Source organism: Oryzias latipes, chromosome 2, assembly GCF_053564925.1.
Source record: "Oryzias latipes strain Hd-rR chromosome 2, Olatipes_Hd-rR_3.1".
Classification (NCBI taxonomy): domain Eukaryota; kingdom Metazoa; phylum Chordata; class Actinopteri; order Beloniformes; family Adrianichthyidae; genus Oryzias; species Oryzias latipes.
Genome location: NC_136238.1, coordinates 7,782,330 through 7,799,257, shown reverse-complemented (window position 1 = coordinate 7,799,257; position 16,928 = coordinate 7,782,330). Strand labels below are relative to the sequence as shown.

The window sequence follows — 16,928 nt, the reverse complement described above, 5'->3', positions numbered from 1 at the left end:
ACAGAGAGAGAACACTGTTTCCATGGTAACGTAGAGAGGAGCACTCAAGCTATTTCATTGACAGATTGTAAAGACTGATTCTTCTATAACATTTATTTACAGAGGATGGTTTAATTTTATCAAGCAATCTTTAACACGCCATCCCATCATTTAACACAGGTATAGTATTCAAACACATATGATTTTCGTATATGTACTCAATATGTGCATCACCTTCATAATTACTTTTCAAAATAAGACAGAAATTTATTTGACAAATTAAGGTGGTTTGAAGAACCAACTGAGATTTAAAAAGATAAAAACAATATGTACCTGAATTTAGTGGCTGCAAAATACTCTTACTCTTGTCTATCCTTTTTATATTTTTATAATTGTCTTTATAGAAAAAAATCCGTTTAGTTTTTATTTAAAAAATTATATATTGAATTTATATATATTTTAATAACGTAAATGATGTTAAAATTAATAAGTAATACAGTAGAGCACAATCACCGGAGAACAAAAAGTAAACAAACAAATGAAGCGAGTATTATAACAATACAAAAAATCCACACTTTGTTTCTCTAAAACAAGAAGAAAAAACTAACATGCCAGATGTATTCAAATCATCTCATAGCACGTGTACTTTCAGTTAAAATACTGATTTAAATAAAAATCCAGATAATACAAGAAAATAGAAATTTGTAAATTTCTTAGACGCGAAGTTGTCGGTTTTATTTTGAAAATAAGCATCGCTTCCTGTTTTGGGCAGACCGCTTCCTGTTTTGGGCGGACGTGATTGGCTGCGTCTGAGCGCGCAGACTCACTGGTGAGCGCGATGTTCAAATCCACTTCCGCTTTGTGTCTGTGCTTTTTTGTTTTTGTTTTTTCTTTGATATTTAAACTCTCTGGTCGCCTGGAATGGATCCTTTGAGCGAAAGGTAAGATTATAAACACACGTTTTGCAGCAGAAGTGCCAGATTTAAACAGCGTTTTTGGCGAAACGGGACCGAAAAAAAAACATTGGATCGAGTTTCTTGATCCTCGTGCTTCGGTGGAGTCACAGACTAAATAACTGTCAATTTATTACGTTTGTGCTCAAAAACCCCCTGTGTGTGTGTTTGTCTTAAACGTTTCTTTCATTACATTAAGCTAGTTTCCATTAAAAATATAGTAAAAGCCTAAATGGCTTTAGTTTAAATCGTGCGCTTTATATTAGAAATATTTGAAAATTAGCAAACTTAAAAGCTGCAAAAAAATGTATAAAAATCATCTGACATCAGTCAGACTCTCTAACCTACATTTACTTTACTTTTTTTGTAAAAAATAAATAAAACAATCCATTTTATTGTATAAAACATGTTCATTCAGTTTAGCACTTTATTAACTGAATGTTCTTTTCCTCCTAGCCCAAAACATAATCTAATTTCTATACATTTTGAGCTGAGCTTACAATAAAAAGTCCTGTATTCATTTATTTTTAATAAACAGGTGATTACAGAATTACAGATTACAGAATCACGTGAAGAAAAGGCTTTTAATTCGAAGTGCAGCTCCTCTTATTTTGATCATATTTACCTTTTGACGCAGCAGATCCAGCATTTATCTTTACAGCCGGTGCGTTCACTGACCTTTGTGTTAATTGGAGACCACCTTTCCGCTTGCTTCTCAGTGGGATGAGGACGCCTCACAACGGCGCTGTGGTCCAGCGGAGGAGCAAAACGCGGAGCTACAGACAGTCGTACCGCAGCTGCCTTGGCACCGCCTCCAGGCTCGGCCTCACGCCGGCGCTGACGGCGCGCAGGCTCAACGCCAGCAGGCGAGCTGCAAAGCCGCAGAATGTCGCCGTGAGTTTCAGCAGGTGATGGGCAGACTCTGACTTTGGTTTTTCTGAGGTAACTCTCACCTTTTCTGTGGAAGGACAAAGTGAACCCGGAGCATCTGGCCTTGTTGGTGAAGGCGGAGTGGCAGCTGTCGTACGTTACTCCCCTCTACCAGTTCAGACACACGCAGCTGAGGAGCTACTCCAGGCAGCTGGCGGCTTTTATTGTGGCGGAGAAGCAGCAGGGTTTGGCGGTGGAGGTCAGCGAACTGCACAACAGCTACAGGGTCTCCTTGTCTGTGGTTCAGGGGTTAACAGAGTCAGAGGATGACGCTGAAACGGTCCTCATACAGGTATCTATGTTTTACAGCATCCGGGTGGATCCCCCCCCCGTTTAAAGGCTAAATCTCCATCCTTTTCCCAAATCAGATCCACTCCAAGCCGATGTTTGCACGGCAGGATGAGCCTCAGAGGTCCGTGTGGAGCGGCTGGCTCACCTGCGTCCACGGCAGCCCAGAGTACCTGCGCTCCCTTCCCAAAGACTTCACCTGTCTGCCTCTTTTTGGCAGCAGGGGGCCTGAATATCTGTCCCGTGTGGTCAAATCCTGGTTCCAAAAGACCTTTGACTGCTGCTTCGGCTCTCTAGAGATCAACCACACCAGCTTGCAGTGGTTCGCGGCGTTATGGACCGACTGCCACTCCCAGTCCCACATCCAGCACCTCAGGATGCTGTGGACGATTCCCGCGGCGCCGCCGCTGCAGATAACGTACACGGTGGACCATCAGGACGCGTGGGACCTGTGGAACAGCGTGAGGAAGGGGCCTACGGCTGCGGTAGCGGAGGATGCGGCTTCCATCGACCTGGAGGAGGTGACCGGGTTCCTGCAGGCGCTGAAGAGCCACTTTTACCGCCACTTCCGGCTGGACCTGTCGGCCGGGACCCTCCAGCAGGTCTCCACGGCTGTGGGCTCGGCCAAGAGCTCCGGCAGGATCAAGGTACCGCTTGTATCGCCGCCCACGGTCGCGCACCGTCCCGCCAACGCTAACATACGTCTGTTTCTGCCGCAGATGTCCAACAGTCGACACGTGATCGCCACCCTGACTCTGCTGACGGAGTGCGCCCTCCTCAAAATGCCCATCTGAGGGTTTGTCGACACCAAACCAGCAGAAATCAAGATTTTCTTTCTGTCATTTTTAAAATATGTCGTTGCTTTAAAGCAAACTGTTTTAACTGCTTTTATTTTAAAATCCACTTTAGCAGAAATGGCAACATAAACACGTGTGTCTAGTTTATCCAGTAAACAGGTCATCAGGTCGGATTTCAGTTAAACGTTTTCACTATGTACTATCTGTGTGTACCTTCTTTTAAAGTTATCAATAAAGGCAGAAAACGGTGGTATTTTAATTCAGGCACCTGCAGATTTAAGGGTTTTCAGATTAAAATCCCACTTTTATGAATGAATGTTTTAAAGGACCAACTTTAGACAGAACTATTATTAAATGTTAGTAGCTATGAGAAACTTTAACAAGGACATTTATGTCCATTTATCCTCTAAAATTGGGAGCCAGACATTAAACAGTAGTGATCATTTAAAACATCAAATAAAAAAAAAAAAAAAAGATCAAGTGGACGTATATTCAGGGTGAAATCATTATTCTTCAGTTTCTGTGTTGAGAAAAACATTAAAAATTTACCCCCCCCTTATTAAAAATATATGAAAATTAAAGGGTATCTAGAACTAAACCCTGTGGTACACCAAATGTAAGGGCTGCACAAGAATAACTAAGAATCATTATAATTAATTATGTTGTGTTAACACTCTCAAGGTTTATGTCAATTTTTACTCTTCAAATGTTTTAAAGCTGAAATCACGCAACAAATATTACAACTTAAATTCTACAATTAACCAAAACATAATAAAAAATGAGTAACTAAAAGGAATTAAAATTGATACGATTAACTGCAGATGGGAAAAACTTTTAAAAATAAAAGAAAACAGTTTTAAAAGAAAGTGCTCATGTTTGTTAAAATAAAAATGTAATACAATTAATACATGACATTCATAAACATTTGTAACAAACTTGTTTGTGTTTTTATGTTTGATTTAAACAACAAACCGCTTCAGTCCAGCTCCTGTTTTCATCAGAAAATCCTTCAGAAAATCAAAACTTTTGTTAGTTTGTCGTGAACTCCAGCAACTTTATTTACAAAAAAGCAAACAAATACAGGTTATCAAAATAATATAAATAGAAACGCAAGAAATAGAAAACGGAAACATCATAAATGTTGAAATAAAATAGAAATCCATCAGACTATTGCACCATGAAGGAAGAAAAAAAGCCAGAACAGTCTTGTCTGGATAATTAAAGTCATGACTTGTTTTGTTGTTCCTCACAAAGACGACAAAACGCACAACGACCGATAAGTCACAACCAGTAGTGTTTAAAAGCATAATGGGTGTGCAGCGGTTTGGGAGGTTTTCTCACATCTCTTTTAACGTTTAGCCCCTAAAGGCTAAAAGGAAAACACGCCTGTGTGACCATCAGAAGAAGAAGAAGCTCCGCCTTCATTTACTTATTCACATCTTTGATCAAAAGTGACTGAAAAGGGAATCCGGTTCGGTTCCAGCGTAACACTTACAGCAGCGACGACGCACTGAGGTTCCCGCCCGCCTGCAAACGGCTCCGGCCTGAAGCGGGGGGGGGCGGGGCTTACTGTCCAGCGTTCCCCTCGCGGAGGGATGGATCAAAGAGATGCGGGGGCGGCAGTTGATGGATGAGGTTCGCAGACGCTTTAGGAGGCCAGACCCAGGAAGAAACCACCGACAAACCCGCTGGACACGATGATGTTCCTCTTTATGAAATCTGTGGCCTGCCGGGACAAAAGCCGGATTCAGAACCTCAACACCTAAGGCCAGTTCGCGTTTGCAGCACTAGAGGGCGCCGGTGAGTCACGGACAAAGAAACCACATGCAGGGAGGCCTTTTTTAGGACACAAACCGAGATGTAAGAACCACTGAGGCGGTCGAGTTAAAGGAAAGAAAAGAAAAGAGCAAAGCGTCGTCACAGATACCTTTACCTCCTCTATGAATGTGTTGATTTCAGGGGCGGCTTTGTTTGCCTTCTTCTTAAGGTGCTTTTTTGCTTTGTTCACATCCTTCTCCACCTTCTTCCAGTCCACCTGGACGTAGCCACTGTGATTGGCCATCTGCAGGAACAATTGAGGAAGCTTTTATTTTGGAAGGCCCATCGTTATTTCCTGCAGCAGTCCTGGACTAAAACCGTTTTGACGATTCTTCTCTCTACCTGCAGCTTGAATGAAATTCTGACCCCCACCACACTTAAAAGACTCACCTGCAGGTACAAAGGTAGTTTTATTATGGGATGGTCAGAGCTTGGTGGAAATTTGGCAATTTTTTTATTTGTATTTTGCACAATTTACGGACAAAAAAAGCTGTTTTTGAGCGATCTTTGTAGAAATTTCCCGCATGTGACCGGATTGACCTCTTGAGAGCGGTCGTCCGAACTCCCTACCTACTATGAAACTATACAGTGCTACTATGTGGTGCCCTGGATTTTAAAAGCAATTCGGCAGATATGACGTCATCGATTTCACAAAGTTAAAATCTAATTATTATGGGCGTTTTGCAACGATTATTTATGAGTCCACTGTCTTCTGAAGATAAAAACTTTGATGGTTTATTAAAAAATTCATATAAATACATCTTTTTGGGTAAAAACTGTTCCGACGCAATGCATTGTGGTCTATATTTGCCAATATAGTGAGCACCGATGCACATTGGTTTTTCGCAGAGACTTCTGGGAAATTCCTAGGCCACTGGATTTTAGAATTGTAGATGGGGACAGCACTACAAGATGGCGAACGCGCTATGGAGTGAGAAAGGAAGGAAATCTGACACAACCTATGTCTACAACCACGAAGATTAGTTGACCTTTGACCTCGGGAGAGGCTTTAGGGTTTATTACTACACCTTTAGTCTACCGCCTCCTCGAGCATCATTGAGAAGCTTCTTGGGGACAAATGTTGGGTTTTGAAGTTGTAGATTTTCAACGGCGTTCGCGTGGCGAGCCTGCAAAAGTGGCGTTTTCCTGTTGCTCGCACGTTTGGTTGTTTTTTTTTCTTTTTACCAGATTATTGTGAAAATGTATTACATGATTGATTGGCTCAAGCTAAAATAACAATTTAACACTTGATATGAAAATATAAGAAATGTGGGCGTGGTTACCAAAAAAAAACCTAAGTTGTCGAGGAAAATATATTTTTTTTTTACTTTTGACGATTCTTCCAAAAATGTTATAAACGTGTTCCTCGCGCCCGGGAAACCAAAACAAAGCATGGTTGCTATGGAGATAAAGCTCTGACCGAAGGTTTTGACCTAGAAAATGACACATTTAACCCTTTCTGTGCTCAGAAAGTCCGTCAAACAGAAGAAGGCCCGTTGAGGAAAGCAGCCGTTGGAGGAACACGATGGGAACGTTCCTGTTCCGTTTACCCGCCTGCTGAACAAACACCAGAGCGCTTCAAAGACATCGAACCGACCCTCAAGTATCCAGATGGCTTGTGCGCGCTCGCTCCACGCCAGATTTCACACAATGCCACGTCTTTCCGCCGCCACAGAAAGGGAGCAGCTGAGCGGCGTGCTGTCGTCTTCCCTCGTCTGTGCGGTTTGAAAACTCACGATCGGACTTTTAAGATGGAGGTTTTCCAACCTGCAAAAGGAGGAAGCCTCCACCGATGGCCGTGGCGGCGATCTTCCCCACTCTCTGGAAAACATAACCAGCACACCTGCAAAGAAATGCAGCTTTTAAACCAACTTTATATCCTGTAACTATAGTGGAATTCTACAAAATCATGTTATTTCTTCTTGTTTTATAGAAAACTAATGACAAATACGATTAATTATTGAAGGAAAAGTAATATAACAACTTAACAACCAAAAACGGGTACATAGTACTTAAGAGTACTCTTACTTCAAAATACAAGTAGTTAAGGAGAAGAAAAAGAGGGTAATTACTTCACAGAACATTAATTGTCTAAAACATAAGGATTAATTGCCAACAAAAACTAAAATTGTGTCAATTCTCTGTACGGTATTTACTGAGGGAGTTTGTGTTGGCATACGTGTCCCACGATACGATATGTATTGCGAAACATCTCAAGTGTCAGGAGTGAAGCATCCGATGCCACTACAATAAGGGTTTAAGTGAAAAACAAGAGTTAGACGCTAAATATTTCAATAAATATCCTCTTTAAAAGCGATTCAAATATCTCCAAACGGAAGACAGTGACATATCGCCGACTTGACTTTTCCCTGCACCCCTAGAATCTACCATGTTTTTGGAGCCAAGAGGTTTTCACCGATGTGTGAAATGACTGCAGAATTTAGGATTTTTGTTGAACACATTCGCTGATTTTAAACCATTTTGATACAGAATGATGTATTTCCTGTTTTTCGTCTAAATAAAAACCGCATTTTTGTCAATTAAATTGTCGCTTTACAAGCAAAACAAACACTGTTGTCCGATAGATATTAGATGATGTCAGATATGTTGACGGTTTTTCATTTTTGCCATTAATTTAAAAACTTGTGTCTTTTTCTAGGACATAGTTTCTGCAGAGCAGCAGGAGCTCATGAGACATTCACTTCTGAGTTGCGGACGGGATTGTTGGCGTGGAGTAGGCCCCTTCCCCACTTCCCATCATCTATCGGTTTATGCACCCTCCTGCTAGCTTACAGCCCCTCATAACCCCAACCTGGTGCGACGAAAATGGCGATCAGCGTTGGTCTAAAGAGCCGTGCAGTTCTGATCAGACGAGGAATACCAAGACATGCATGGATCTAGTGGATGCATCAGAATGAAGCAAAAGTTTATCACTGATGTGCAAGGACCACAACAGTTGATATTCACCGGTTTTGTGTCTTATACCAAAGTCAAAGTTTGTGGCCTGTCGATCCAGGCTTCTTTAAATGGTATTTTAAATTAAGAAATGCTCTGAATTTTGTATTTTTTTATTTTTATATGACTTATATCATGAGAAAAACAACACAAGACCGTGTTAAAACTATCTTCTTTTCATCAAAGTGGGTCTTTAAATTGAACTTTATTGACAACACTTATCAGAACATGTTTTTTTTGTTCTGGCTGATCCAAATATGTATGTTTTTCTGCAATTATGTGTAAGAAATTATGCAGAAAATGCGATGTATCCACTGAAAAAGTAAGGTACGTTTGCAGATTTCTGTCTATTAATGCATAAATTGACTGCAATGACAGTAGTTTGCACCCCAACAAGCCCCCGGTTCTCACCATCCGGTCACCCCTCCCATCATCAGCTGCGTCGCCACGGAGTACTTCTCCGCTATGGGGCCGGAGCTGCTCCCGAACACCCGGCTCCACCACTGGTGCCTCCGGGCGTACTCGGTCAGGTCCACCACCTCGTAGACCTCGTCCTCGCTCTCCGGCTCGTCCTGACCTGGATACGGAACGGCGGGAGACGCGCCTCAGACTGTGTTTGGGGGTTCAAATCCACCACACAAACAACAAAGCTCCCCCATAATTCCACACAAGCTAATATTAGCTCCACAGCGTCAAATGGCAGCTCAGTTCCGCGCAGCCGCACTTCCAAGCACAGCACGCGCGTCTGCAGAGCGGCTAAATGAGCTTTATTCCCCCGGCAGGTTCATTTAAAATGACAAGATATTTAGCTGCAAAGTCAGTGACTAAAGTATCGGAGAAACAACAAAGTCAATAACCTTCTCTGTGGTTAGCCGTCGCCATTTTGGAGCTGGCAGTTATGTCACCAGGATGTTGACAATGCTAGGCCACGCCCACCCCGTGATGCCCTGCCACGTCAGTTAAAAATACTCTCTTTTCGCTTTACTTGTGTTTGAAAACTCTTTAGTTTTGCTTTAAAAAATGAAAACGTGTTGCTATTTATTGACACGGTGTATTAAATTCAACACAAGTGTTAAAAAAAGGCGGGAAATTAGTGATGCACAGCAGTGAATGACGCTGAACTGACCGTGTAATAAACGGACAAATAAATAGTTTGGTATTTTTTAGACAGAAATGTTTCCCATGTTGATATAGGCTGCTTTGGAATACTTAGCGTGCATGAATAATGTGAATATTCAAGATAATAAAACGATATGGCAGGGAAGTCATATGGTCGGGAACGGGCACGGCGATTGGTTGAGAGGGGAGGAGAGGGCGTGGCTAACACGGCGCGTGGGTTCGCTTGGGTTTTACAATTATAACAACTTTATCTTCGTTGGGGAAACGTATTTTATGGTCAAATAGCGACATCTTGGAGTGGATTCGTGCGTTCGGTCCGCCGCGCGGCGTCACTTTGCGATGAAAAATGTGACGTTTGTGGAGCTACCCGGAGAGCGCGTCCGTCCCCGACCGAGAGGATTTTCTTCTGCCGAATCGCATCTCATCATCCTGGGATAAAAAGTTTTCGGCGGATCTCCAGCCTTCCCCCCCTCTGATTCTGCGAGTCAAACGGACCGTCCCGGCGTCGCGGTTTTCCATGCAATCGTGCGGTGTGTCTGTCGCCGCTGCTGCCTGCGCTGCTGCCCGGAGTCTCGGCTCGGCTTCTTCTGGTGGTGATGAGGAAAAGAAAATGGCGGCGGGAAAAGCGAGTGAAACAGAGGAGGACTTTCCGACACTGACAGCCCAGGAGAAGGACAGTTTGGCCGGGATCGACAGGTCTGGACGGTTCCCTCGATCGCTCACGCGAACGTTCAGTTCGAAAATTTTACGTTTTCTTTCATTGCTCGATCAGATTGTCCCTTAACACCCCCCCACCCCCCTCTCTGCAAGTGATACTGAACCGCCTATGTTCTTGCTTGCAGCTCACTGTTTGGATTTCAGAATCTTCATGAAGATGGCGCCAGAACGAAGGGCCTGTTGATGAAGGTACTTCATCCAACTGAGGGCGTTTTTTTAATTAAATTATTGTTTTAAATACACAAACACCACACTATATTACACATTAATTACATCCAGCTTTGTGTATTCGCAGCCCCCCCCCCCTACCGAGTGGCCCACTCATTTCGGTGACCGAGGCCAGCTAGTCGCAGCCCCCTCTTCTTAGCCGGCTAGCCGCTAGTCTCATCCAGCGACTCTGCACCTGCGGCTAGCCGCTCCTCCGCCGTCCCTCCGGCCTGTGCAGCCGCCCCGACGCGCTCGCTTTCCGCCTCCCTGCCCGTGCTCGCGTGCACGCAGCGCACGAGCTGCACTTTTTCCCCACAACGTCGTTTGTTTTGTTTGTTTTTTCGTCCCTCCACAGCCTCAACCAAGGAAGTTGACGTGCGGCCATGAAAATTGCACATCTGAGGAGGAATATCTGTTACATATATATTCATCTATATAAGTGTAATAGATTAGATAATATGTGGACATGTTTTTGGGGGCGGCCGCCGTGCCGTGGCTGTCTGCAGCTTCGGCGCTGTTGGGTCGGTCCGCAGCAGCTGTTTTAGACTCGGGCTAACTTTGGTGACATTGCATTGTCATTTAAAGCGTTCCAGGGCGGGTTCGTGCGTTTTATTCGTCGGGAGTCCGTGGGAACCAGCTGACAAACGTTAATGGCTGGCTGCCTGTTCAAGATGGCGGGACATGGCGGAATGACACCGAGAGCTTTTGTATCGCTCTTTTTATTGAGTGTTTCTCCGAATTCGTTGCGTAAGCGCGCGGCCGGCTCCCCTCGCGGGTGGTGTCACGGTCCTTTGTTTACAATGGTGGTTCTGCGTGGTCTCGGTCCTGGCCGTCGATGAAATCTGCTCGGACGGGTTACAGGCTAACAAAGGAAAAGGGGGCTCGCGCGTCCGCGTGTTTTTGGGGGGAAATGTGGAGAAAGGTGAAGCTGCTGTCAACTCTTGTCGTGCAGGGAAGGGAGGCTTTAGTTTAACGTGCTCGCTAGGTGGTGTGGGATGCCTACGAGGAAGTGCCATTAACTGCTCAGGAGCAGCAGGAGGCTCAGGGGGGGTTATGCCAGGGAGTCAAATCTCGCGATAAAAACAGAACCGTGATCGTCTTTAAATTCTTGCTCCAAACCTTTGTTACTAACGCATGAAATCAACGCTTGAGTAACATTTTACACTCTGTTCATTGATTGACCCAACCTAATTCTAAACTAATGAAGCCAAATGCTCATTTGATATTTTTTAATCACCTGCTAATGTTGCTTCTACCAAAATGTGTTCTTATATAGTCTTTATCAGTATTTTATAACTAATTTTATGTTTTGTACAATTTGTGGAAAAAAATATTCTTGTGGCATTTTTCTCAACAAAGTTGCATTGCACGTGTTCACGTTGTTTGAAAAAAAAAACTTGTATTTGTGACACACAAGTTACTACAGCAAGCCACAAACTCCCTGATTCCCAATTCATCCACTTGTAGAAAAATAAGATCCATGCACGTCTTTGTTTTCCTCTTCTGAGCTGGAATCTGGCTCCAAAAATTGTTCGCCATTTTTGTTGCATGGTTAATGTTGGGTTGGGGGTTGTGAGGGGCTGTAAGCTAGAGGGAGAGAGTGTTAACAGATGGACTCGGAGGCACATTTCTAATGAAGTCCTGCCTCTCTGCACAACTTATGTCCTAGAAAACACCACAGCTTTTTGGATTTTGCCTACAAAAGCTTAATATTGATTAAAACAATCACTGGGAACACTTTGAACACACAAAACAAAAGACGATTGGAGTGGGACTTCAGATTAGATCAGTCAATTACATTTCAATCCAGTAATTCCTATAACCAAATTTTACATGGGGAAAGTAAACCATTGCATCCCTACTGCATTCAGATTAAGACTGCATCAATATTGTGATCAGGATACTTGTGATACAAAATGCAAAACAAAGTTTGCATCATTTTCATTTCACTGTAATGACTTGATTTAAATAACAGTCAACATGCCTTAGATTTACCATTAAAGGACCCTCGTCTACACAGGACGCAGGCTTCTAACGTAAATATAAAAGCAGTCATTAGGTTGTTTTAGCATGCGTGTAAACATTTCACGTAACCATTCAGATGTTATAGTGTCAAACAGGTGTTTAGCTAAATCTAAATTCCTCCCCATGGAAAAGACATAGTGTCTTTGAATTTGGATGTTACTCCCACTCGATGACATCATCAATAGTCGGGGGTTAGCTACGAGGGCACGGAGCTGCTAGCGGTAGGAAAATACACACCAACATCGGTTTAATAACTTTAAATAAAATGTCATGCTACAACAAGAAATCATTACTTACGCTTTGATGTACACATGCAGAAATGCGGTTCTCCTCCATGGCACAGCGTGACCCCTTAAAAAAACTATTTTGGACAACCCTATTCCACCAAATACCAGGGGTGGAGGAAGCAACCTCCAACCTTAATGCACAAATATTTATTAGGAAACAAATGAGCTAAACAGATAAATAAATAACTGAATCCTAAATCAAAAAACTGCTCCTGCTTCTGCAGCCATGGCTCCTCTTTACATGCATCCATATCTAAAGTGATGCTTCTTACAACAGAGGCCCATTTAGGGATTTGAACACACATTCATCTATTCCTTCTGGGGTCATGGAGTCCATCCCCTCTGCTCTTGGGCTGAAGGTGGGACACACCCTGAATAGTCCATCAGAAACACAAATAGAGACAATGTAGGGACATCAGTGAGTTCATTGACCTGTGATAACCCAGCTGGGGTCTGATCCAGTGTCGACCTCTACACCACTGTGTTGTTTGTTGTTGTTTATCACTTTAAAGCACCATTGATGTAAAACGTTAAATTATAACCACTTTCAACTGGACTTTAATTACATTTTGACAAGTGAGTCAATTTGAATGGCGTTGAAATATAAACGGAATAGAATTGTGACCTACTGTCGTGAACCCAAATGGGTTCAGCTGTTTTGACGCGTTTCTGATTCTAATGTGAACAGAACTAAAACTAACCGACATGAACATAACAGTCCAAACGGTCTTTCCATGTGCTGTGTTTGTACACATCCATTTGTAATGCTTAGACTTTTTTGGTTGGTATTTCAGAAAATGATCTGGAAACAGGCAAAGCTAAATTTGGTCGCTGTGGACAGTTTTACTCACTAGATGGGTTATAAAGTCATAAACCTCTGAGTCCAATTTGTATTTTTCAAACCTATAAAGGGAAAACAATAACCTGTTTTTCCTTATTGTCAATAATGCTGTGGATTTGTCTATTGATGCAGAACCAAGTCGTCTCCGTTCATTAGTCAGGGAGGCGTCGTTTGGTTCGTCTAAACCTGCAGTTTCGCCTCGTTTCCATTCCAACATCTGTCTGCTTTTACGTCGCCATTTCCACTTTCAGCTTATTAGTTTGTGATAATCGTGTCTGGCACTTTACTCTGATTGTGTCTTTGCACTTTTGCTCCGTCCATTGACAGATAAGAGCGGATTTAGTTTGGTGGACAGAACTAGGTCACTGTATCACCAATAGTGACGTAGACGGAGGAAGGCCCAGAGTCAGATGCACATCGCTTTAACTTCGCTTGGGTAGAAGAACGTGAGTTCATCAGTTTGGGCCACGTTCCCTTTGAGGGGTAAAACGGCTTTTTCCTCCCAATTAAACTGAATAGTATAGAAATGACTTTTTGCATTAACTGGACTGACAAATGCATGAATTTGGTAACTTGAACATTTCTCTGCAGGATCTTTGCAGATCAGTTATTGAAAGCATAACATCTTTAGATAGGAAAAAAAAACTCACCATGTCACCATGATATGAAGCGTGGATTGGCTTGTGGTAGGTGCAGAAACATATGTACAGTTTTATCAGAGAATTGCTTTGGAGAACACTTACTGGGGTTTTGGCTTTTTATCAGCCTGTGCGGAAGCTGTGCTGGGATCAAACTGTCTCAACTTCTTGAAATAAATCTGAACTCTCTCTCAGAACTTTCTAAAACTTCAAATCAATGTTTGGTGTTATAGGTACGTTTTGTGAAGTCCTTGTGTTTTAGGTAACCCTGTTTCCAGCTGATCAGTTCAGGAGCTGCTGATTCTTCTAGTTTGAAATGAAACTGCAAATGTTTTAGCTTCCGAGTGGGAAGAAAAGATGTTTTTTTGTCCTTTTTCATCTCTTCTCTCCTTGATGGATTCTTCATTGCGGTTTGTCCATCCGGACTTTGCTCCTCTTTTCTTTTCTCTGTTCATTTTTACTTTGACCACTTTGCTCTTTTAGATGTTTTAAAGCCTGAAAGAAATTAAATTGCATGCATAACTTTTTTTTTTTTTGGATGCTTCCCACCAAAGGCTTTGTGTTTAAATGTTGCTGGAAGCCCGCTGGTCTGTTGTCTGTCATAAAAAATATAGACATGCTTTTGGAGGCATTTTTCACTGATTTTTAAGGTTAAAGATGAGTTGGTTTACCACCCATTAAGCACCATAGTTACATATTTGCATTCATAATCATTATTTGAAAAAGCTATTTGTTTAAAAGTTAACTTTTAAAGTAAATAAACCACAATTGACCTTTACAGGTTTAATTAAAACCTGAGTAGATATTTTGTTTGATATTTGTCTTTGTTCAAAATATTTTAATGACTTTTTTTCTCCTTTTTTTCAAATTGAATCAACTCATTTTCTATTTCTGTTTTTTATGTAAAAAACATTTTGACAATTCAGAAAACATTTTTCGATAGATACACCAAATTTTATACATACAACGTGTCGTTAATGAGACCAATTTAGGTATCAATTTTAAAAAAGCATCGTAAGTATAGCTTTTAATCTGTTGCATCATATAAGGTTTTTTTTTATGTACTGGGTTCTGTGTCCAGGTTGATTGTAGACTAATGTCAATGAATGTTTCTACGCGTCTTCTGAACAGAATGTGTTCAGTTTGACAAATCTATGTCAGTCTTCAAGTGAGAGCAGATCTTTGTTTTAGTAAAGCTAGACATTTTTTCATGAAGGTCTGAACTTTGAGAGTCTAAACAAGAGAGAAAAGTGAAAAACTTGTCATGTCTGTCTGAGATAAGTGTAGAAAGTGTGTCTTAAGCGGTTTTATAGCTTTAAAACATCTGTAATCCTACTTCACGGATTCACCTACCGCGGGTTATTTTTATAACAGTAATGGAGGGATACTGTTACATGTTTTTTGAACCATGAAGTGCAGAAAATGAATCAGAAAACATGAAATGACTACAATACCTAGAATCCATAGAGGGGCCCAGAGGTAGAGGATTGGTCTGAGAGGTTGATGGGAAGTTTTTCTCGTGAACTCTGTCGTTCTTTATGTCTTTAATCTGCAATAATCAGCTTTTGCAGAGTGAACAACACAACAGATTAGATCAGTCAAACTTCACTGAAAATAACTCAACATTGTTTAGTTGCAACACATAAAATGGTAAGTGGCGTATGCTTATATAGCGCTTTTCTACCTTCCTTGAAGGCCCAAAGCACTTCACAGTCACAAACCTATTCACACACTGGACACTTAACATATGGCCAGGCAAGGTGGGAATCGAACCTTCAATATTCCAATCACAGGTCGACCGCACTACCGCTGCACCATAATCGCTGCACCAACAATCTATCAGGTGGTGCAGCTTCGTAGTTTTCCCACTGACACATTTAAACAGACTTTAGAACGCCATGTACCACGGAAAATCAGTTCCAGGTCAGTAAATGCAACCAGAGTTCATTCAATTCAAGACAGACTGCTGTGTTTGAGCTAAATTTTTAAAAAGCTCTTTATGGTCCAAAAAATAGAATGTAATACACCAATTCTTATTTCTCGCCTCCATAACATTATTTTGGTGTCATAATTTAGGTTGCATTGCAAAGTCCATCCATTCCAACAACGTCTACACACTGGACAGATAATGTGTCCCTGGGTTTTGAACTGATGGTGACTGACGTGTCGCGCTCTGTGAGCCACAGCGGACACAGGCTGGCTTAGCAAAGGGGTTACGGAACTCATCAGTGTTTTCCAGACAAAGCAGCTTCTTTTGTGGGCTTTTCCATCATAATTCTTATGCATATAGATCTTGGCTTTCAAAGGTCTCGGCTTACATTTTGTTTACTCTGTTATTTCTTGAATGAATTAATTCTCTCATTCTCAGTGGTTGATGTTGTCGTCATGTCATCTGTTGGTGAAATCTTCCAGCTCTGAGCTTGCTTTAATTTTTTTTGATGAGCCTTAACAGTCAAAAGTGTTTGACTAATTCCATTTGAAGTTTTAAGATTTATCCTATTAAATAGGCGTGTAACAATTCATTTGATGATTCATATCAGATTTTGTGTTCTTTGATCCGATTCATCGTTGGTTCATTTTGAATGATCCGATTCACTGACCTAAGATGGAACTTCAACCATTGTGACTCGGAGGGAAATAGCTGGTACTGAACCATGCAGGTGAACTTTTCTTTTCCAGATTCCTCGAATTTATTACAAGATAATCAAGTGTAAATTAAGTTTGTGTACAAACAAGTAAACAAGAGTGAATGTCAAAACAATTCACAGTTTACCTGTAGTTCAGTCCACTGTTTGTCCACATATCCAATTAATACAAAGGGAACATTCTTAGAACATTCCATATGGTCACGTCTTTGTTAAATTCAAAGTGTTTCCACACATTGGACTGGAATGATGGACTGATCACTTTTTGCTGACATCACATGTGCATTGGGTGCTGTGATGGTCGTTTTTACGTTACAGTAGAAAACACATAACGTGATTTAATCTAAATGGTATTTTCCAAGATCTTTTATTGATTTATTTTATTTTGAAATGATTTTTTTAATGGTACAGGTCGATTGGATTCGATCAACAGCTGGCTGGATAAAACATCGATTAATCGATTATTTGTTTCACGCCCACTATTTGTAAAAAATTAGAGGGGAAAAAATGATTAAAACTAGGAATTTATTTTAATTGTAATTTTTTTCCTTTATTGAAATGTTAAATGTATCATCATTGACTCCATTTCTGTATCTCAGTGACTTTGTGTTGTTTTTATCACTGAGACTCAAGTCTGTATAAATAAATGGTCAATGTTTGGTCCCTCGTCAATCGGGGGAGTAAAAAATAACCTAATAGGTGAAATCTAGGAAGTAGTAATTACAGCTG

General features: G+C 41.5%; 3 protein-coding genes across 12 annotated transcripts in view; 2 read left to right on the top strand and 1 right to left on the bottom strand.

The window, feature by feature from the left end:
* The first annotated feature begins 17 nt into the window (after positions 1-17).
* Positions 18-3,206, top strand: cenpl (centromere protein L). 2 transcript variants are annotated; one of them, XM_078931901.1, is made up of 5 exons: positions 18-159; positions 1,652-1,826; positions 1,900-2,154; positions 2,231-2,797; positions 2,870-3,206. In XM_078931901.1, exons 2-5 carry the CDS (start codon positions 1,656-1,658, stop codon positions 2,942-2,944), a joined length of 1,068 nt encoding a protein of 355 aa, XP_078788027.1. In that variant the 5' UTR covers positions 18-159; positions 1,652-1,655; the 3' UTR covers positions 2,945-3,206. The 2 variants fall into 2 exon arrangements, with proteins under 2 accessions (XP_078788027.1, XP_004066642.1); XM_004066594.5 differs by lacking the exon at positions 18-159 and adding an exon at positions 762-920.
* Positions 3,207-3,971: 765 nt separating this feature from the next.
* LOC101173532 (FUN14 domain-containing protein 1) overlaps positions 3,972-16,928 on the bottom strand; it is a 78,727-nt gene continuing 65,770 nt past the window's right edge. For 3 of the 8 annotated variants that reach the window (XM_020708964.3, XM_078931928.1, XM_023965817.2), the window contains exons 4-7: positions 8,132-8,297; positions 6,533-6,608; positions 4,875-5,009; positions 3,972-4,673 (exon numbers count right to left, since the gene is read on the bottom strand). In XM_020708964.3, the coding sequence (XP_020564623.1) occupies positions 4,596-4,673; positions 4,875-5,009; positions 6,533-6,608; positions 8,132-8,297 (455 nt within the window). In that variant the 3' untranslated portion in view covers positions 3,972-4,595. Of the gene's footprint in view, positions 4,674-4,874; positions 5,010-6,532; positions 6,609-8,131; positions 8,298-8,577; positions 8,718-9,865; positions 14,937-16,928 lie in introns of those variants that run through there. The other 5 variants (XM_020708983.3, XM_078931965.1, XM_011485035.4 and 2 more) reach the window with 5 other exon arrangements.
* LOC101161131 (lysine-specific demethylase 6A) overlaps positions 9,357-16,928 on the top strand; it is a 35,668-nt gene continuing 28,096 nt past the window's right edge. For both annotated transcript variants that reach the window (XM_023965775.2, XM_023965773.2), the window contains exons 1-2: positions 9,357-9,535; positions 9,682-9,745. In XM_023965775.2, the coding sequence (XP_023821543.1) occupies positions 9,357-9,535; positions 9,682-9,745 (243 nt within the window). The remainder of the gene's footprint in view (positions 9,536-9,681; positions 9,746-16,928) is intronic.

What these genes read in the sequence shown, in the direction of transcription:
- cenpl (XM_004066594.5), top strand. Translation starts at nt 901, where the DNA reads ATGGATCCTTTGAGCGAAAG. An exon ending in CAAAGCCGCAGAATGTCGCC is followed by an intron (nt 1,827 to 1,899) that starts GTGAGTTTCAGC and finishes TTTCTGTGGAAG; the next exon opens with GACAAAGTGAACCCGGAGCA. An exon ending in CTGAAACGGTCCTCATACAG is followed by an intron (nt 2,155 to 2,230) that starts GTATCTATGTTT and finishes TTCCCAAATCAG; the next exon opens with ATCCACTCCAAGCCGATGTT.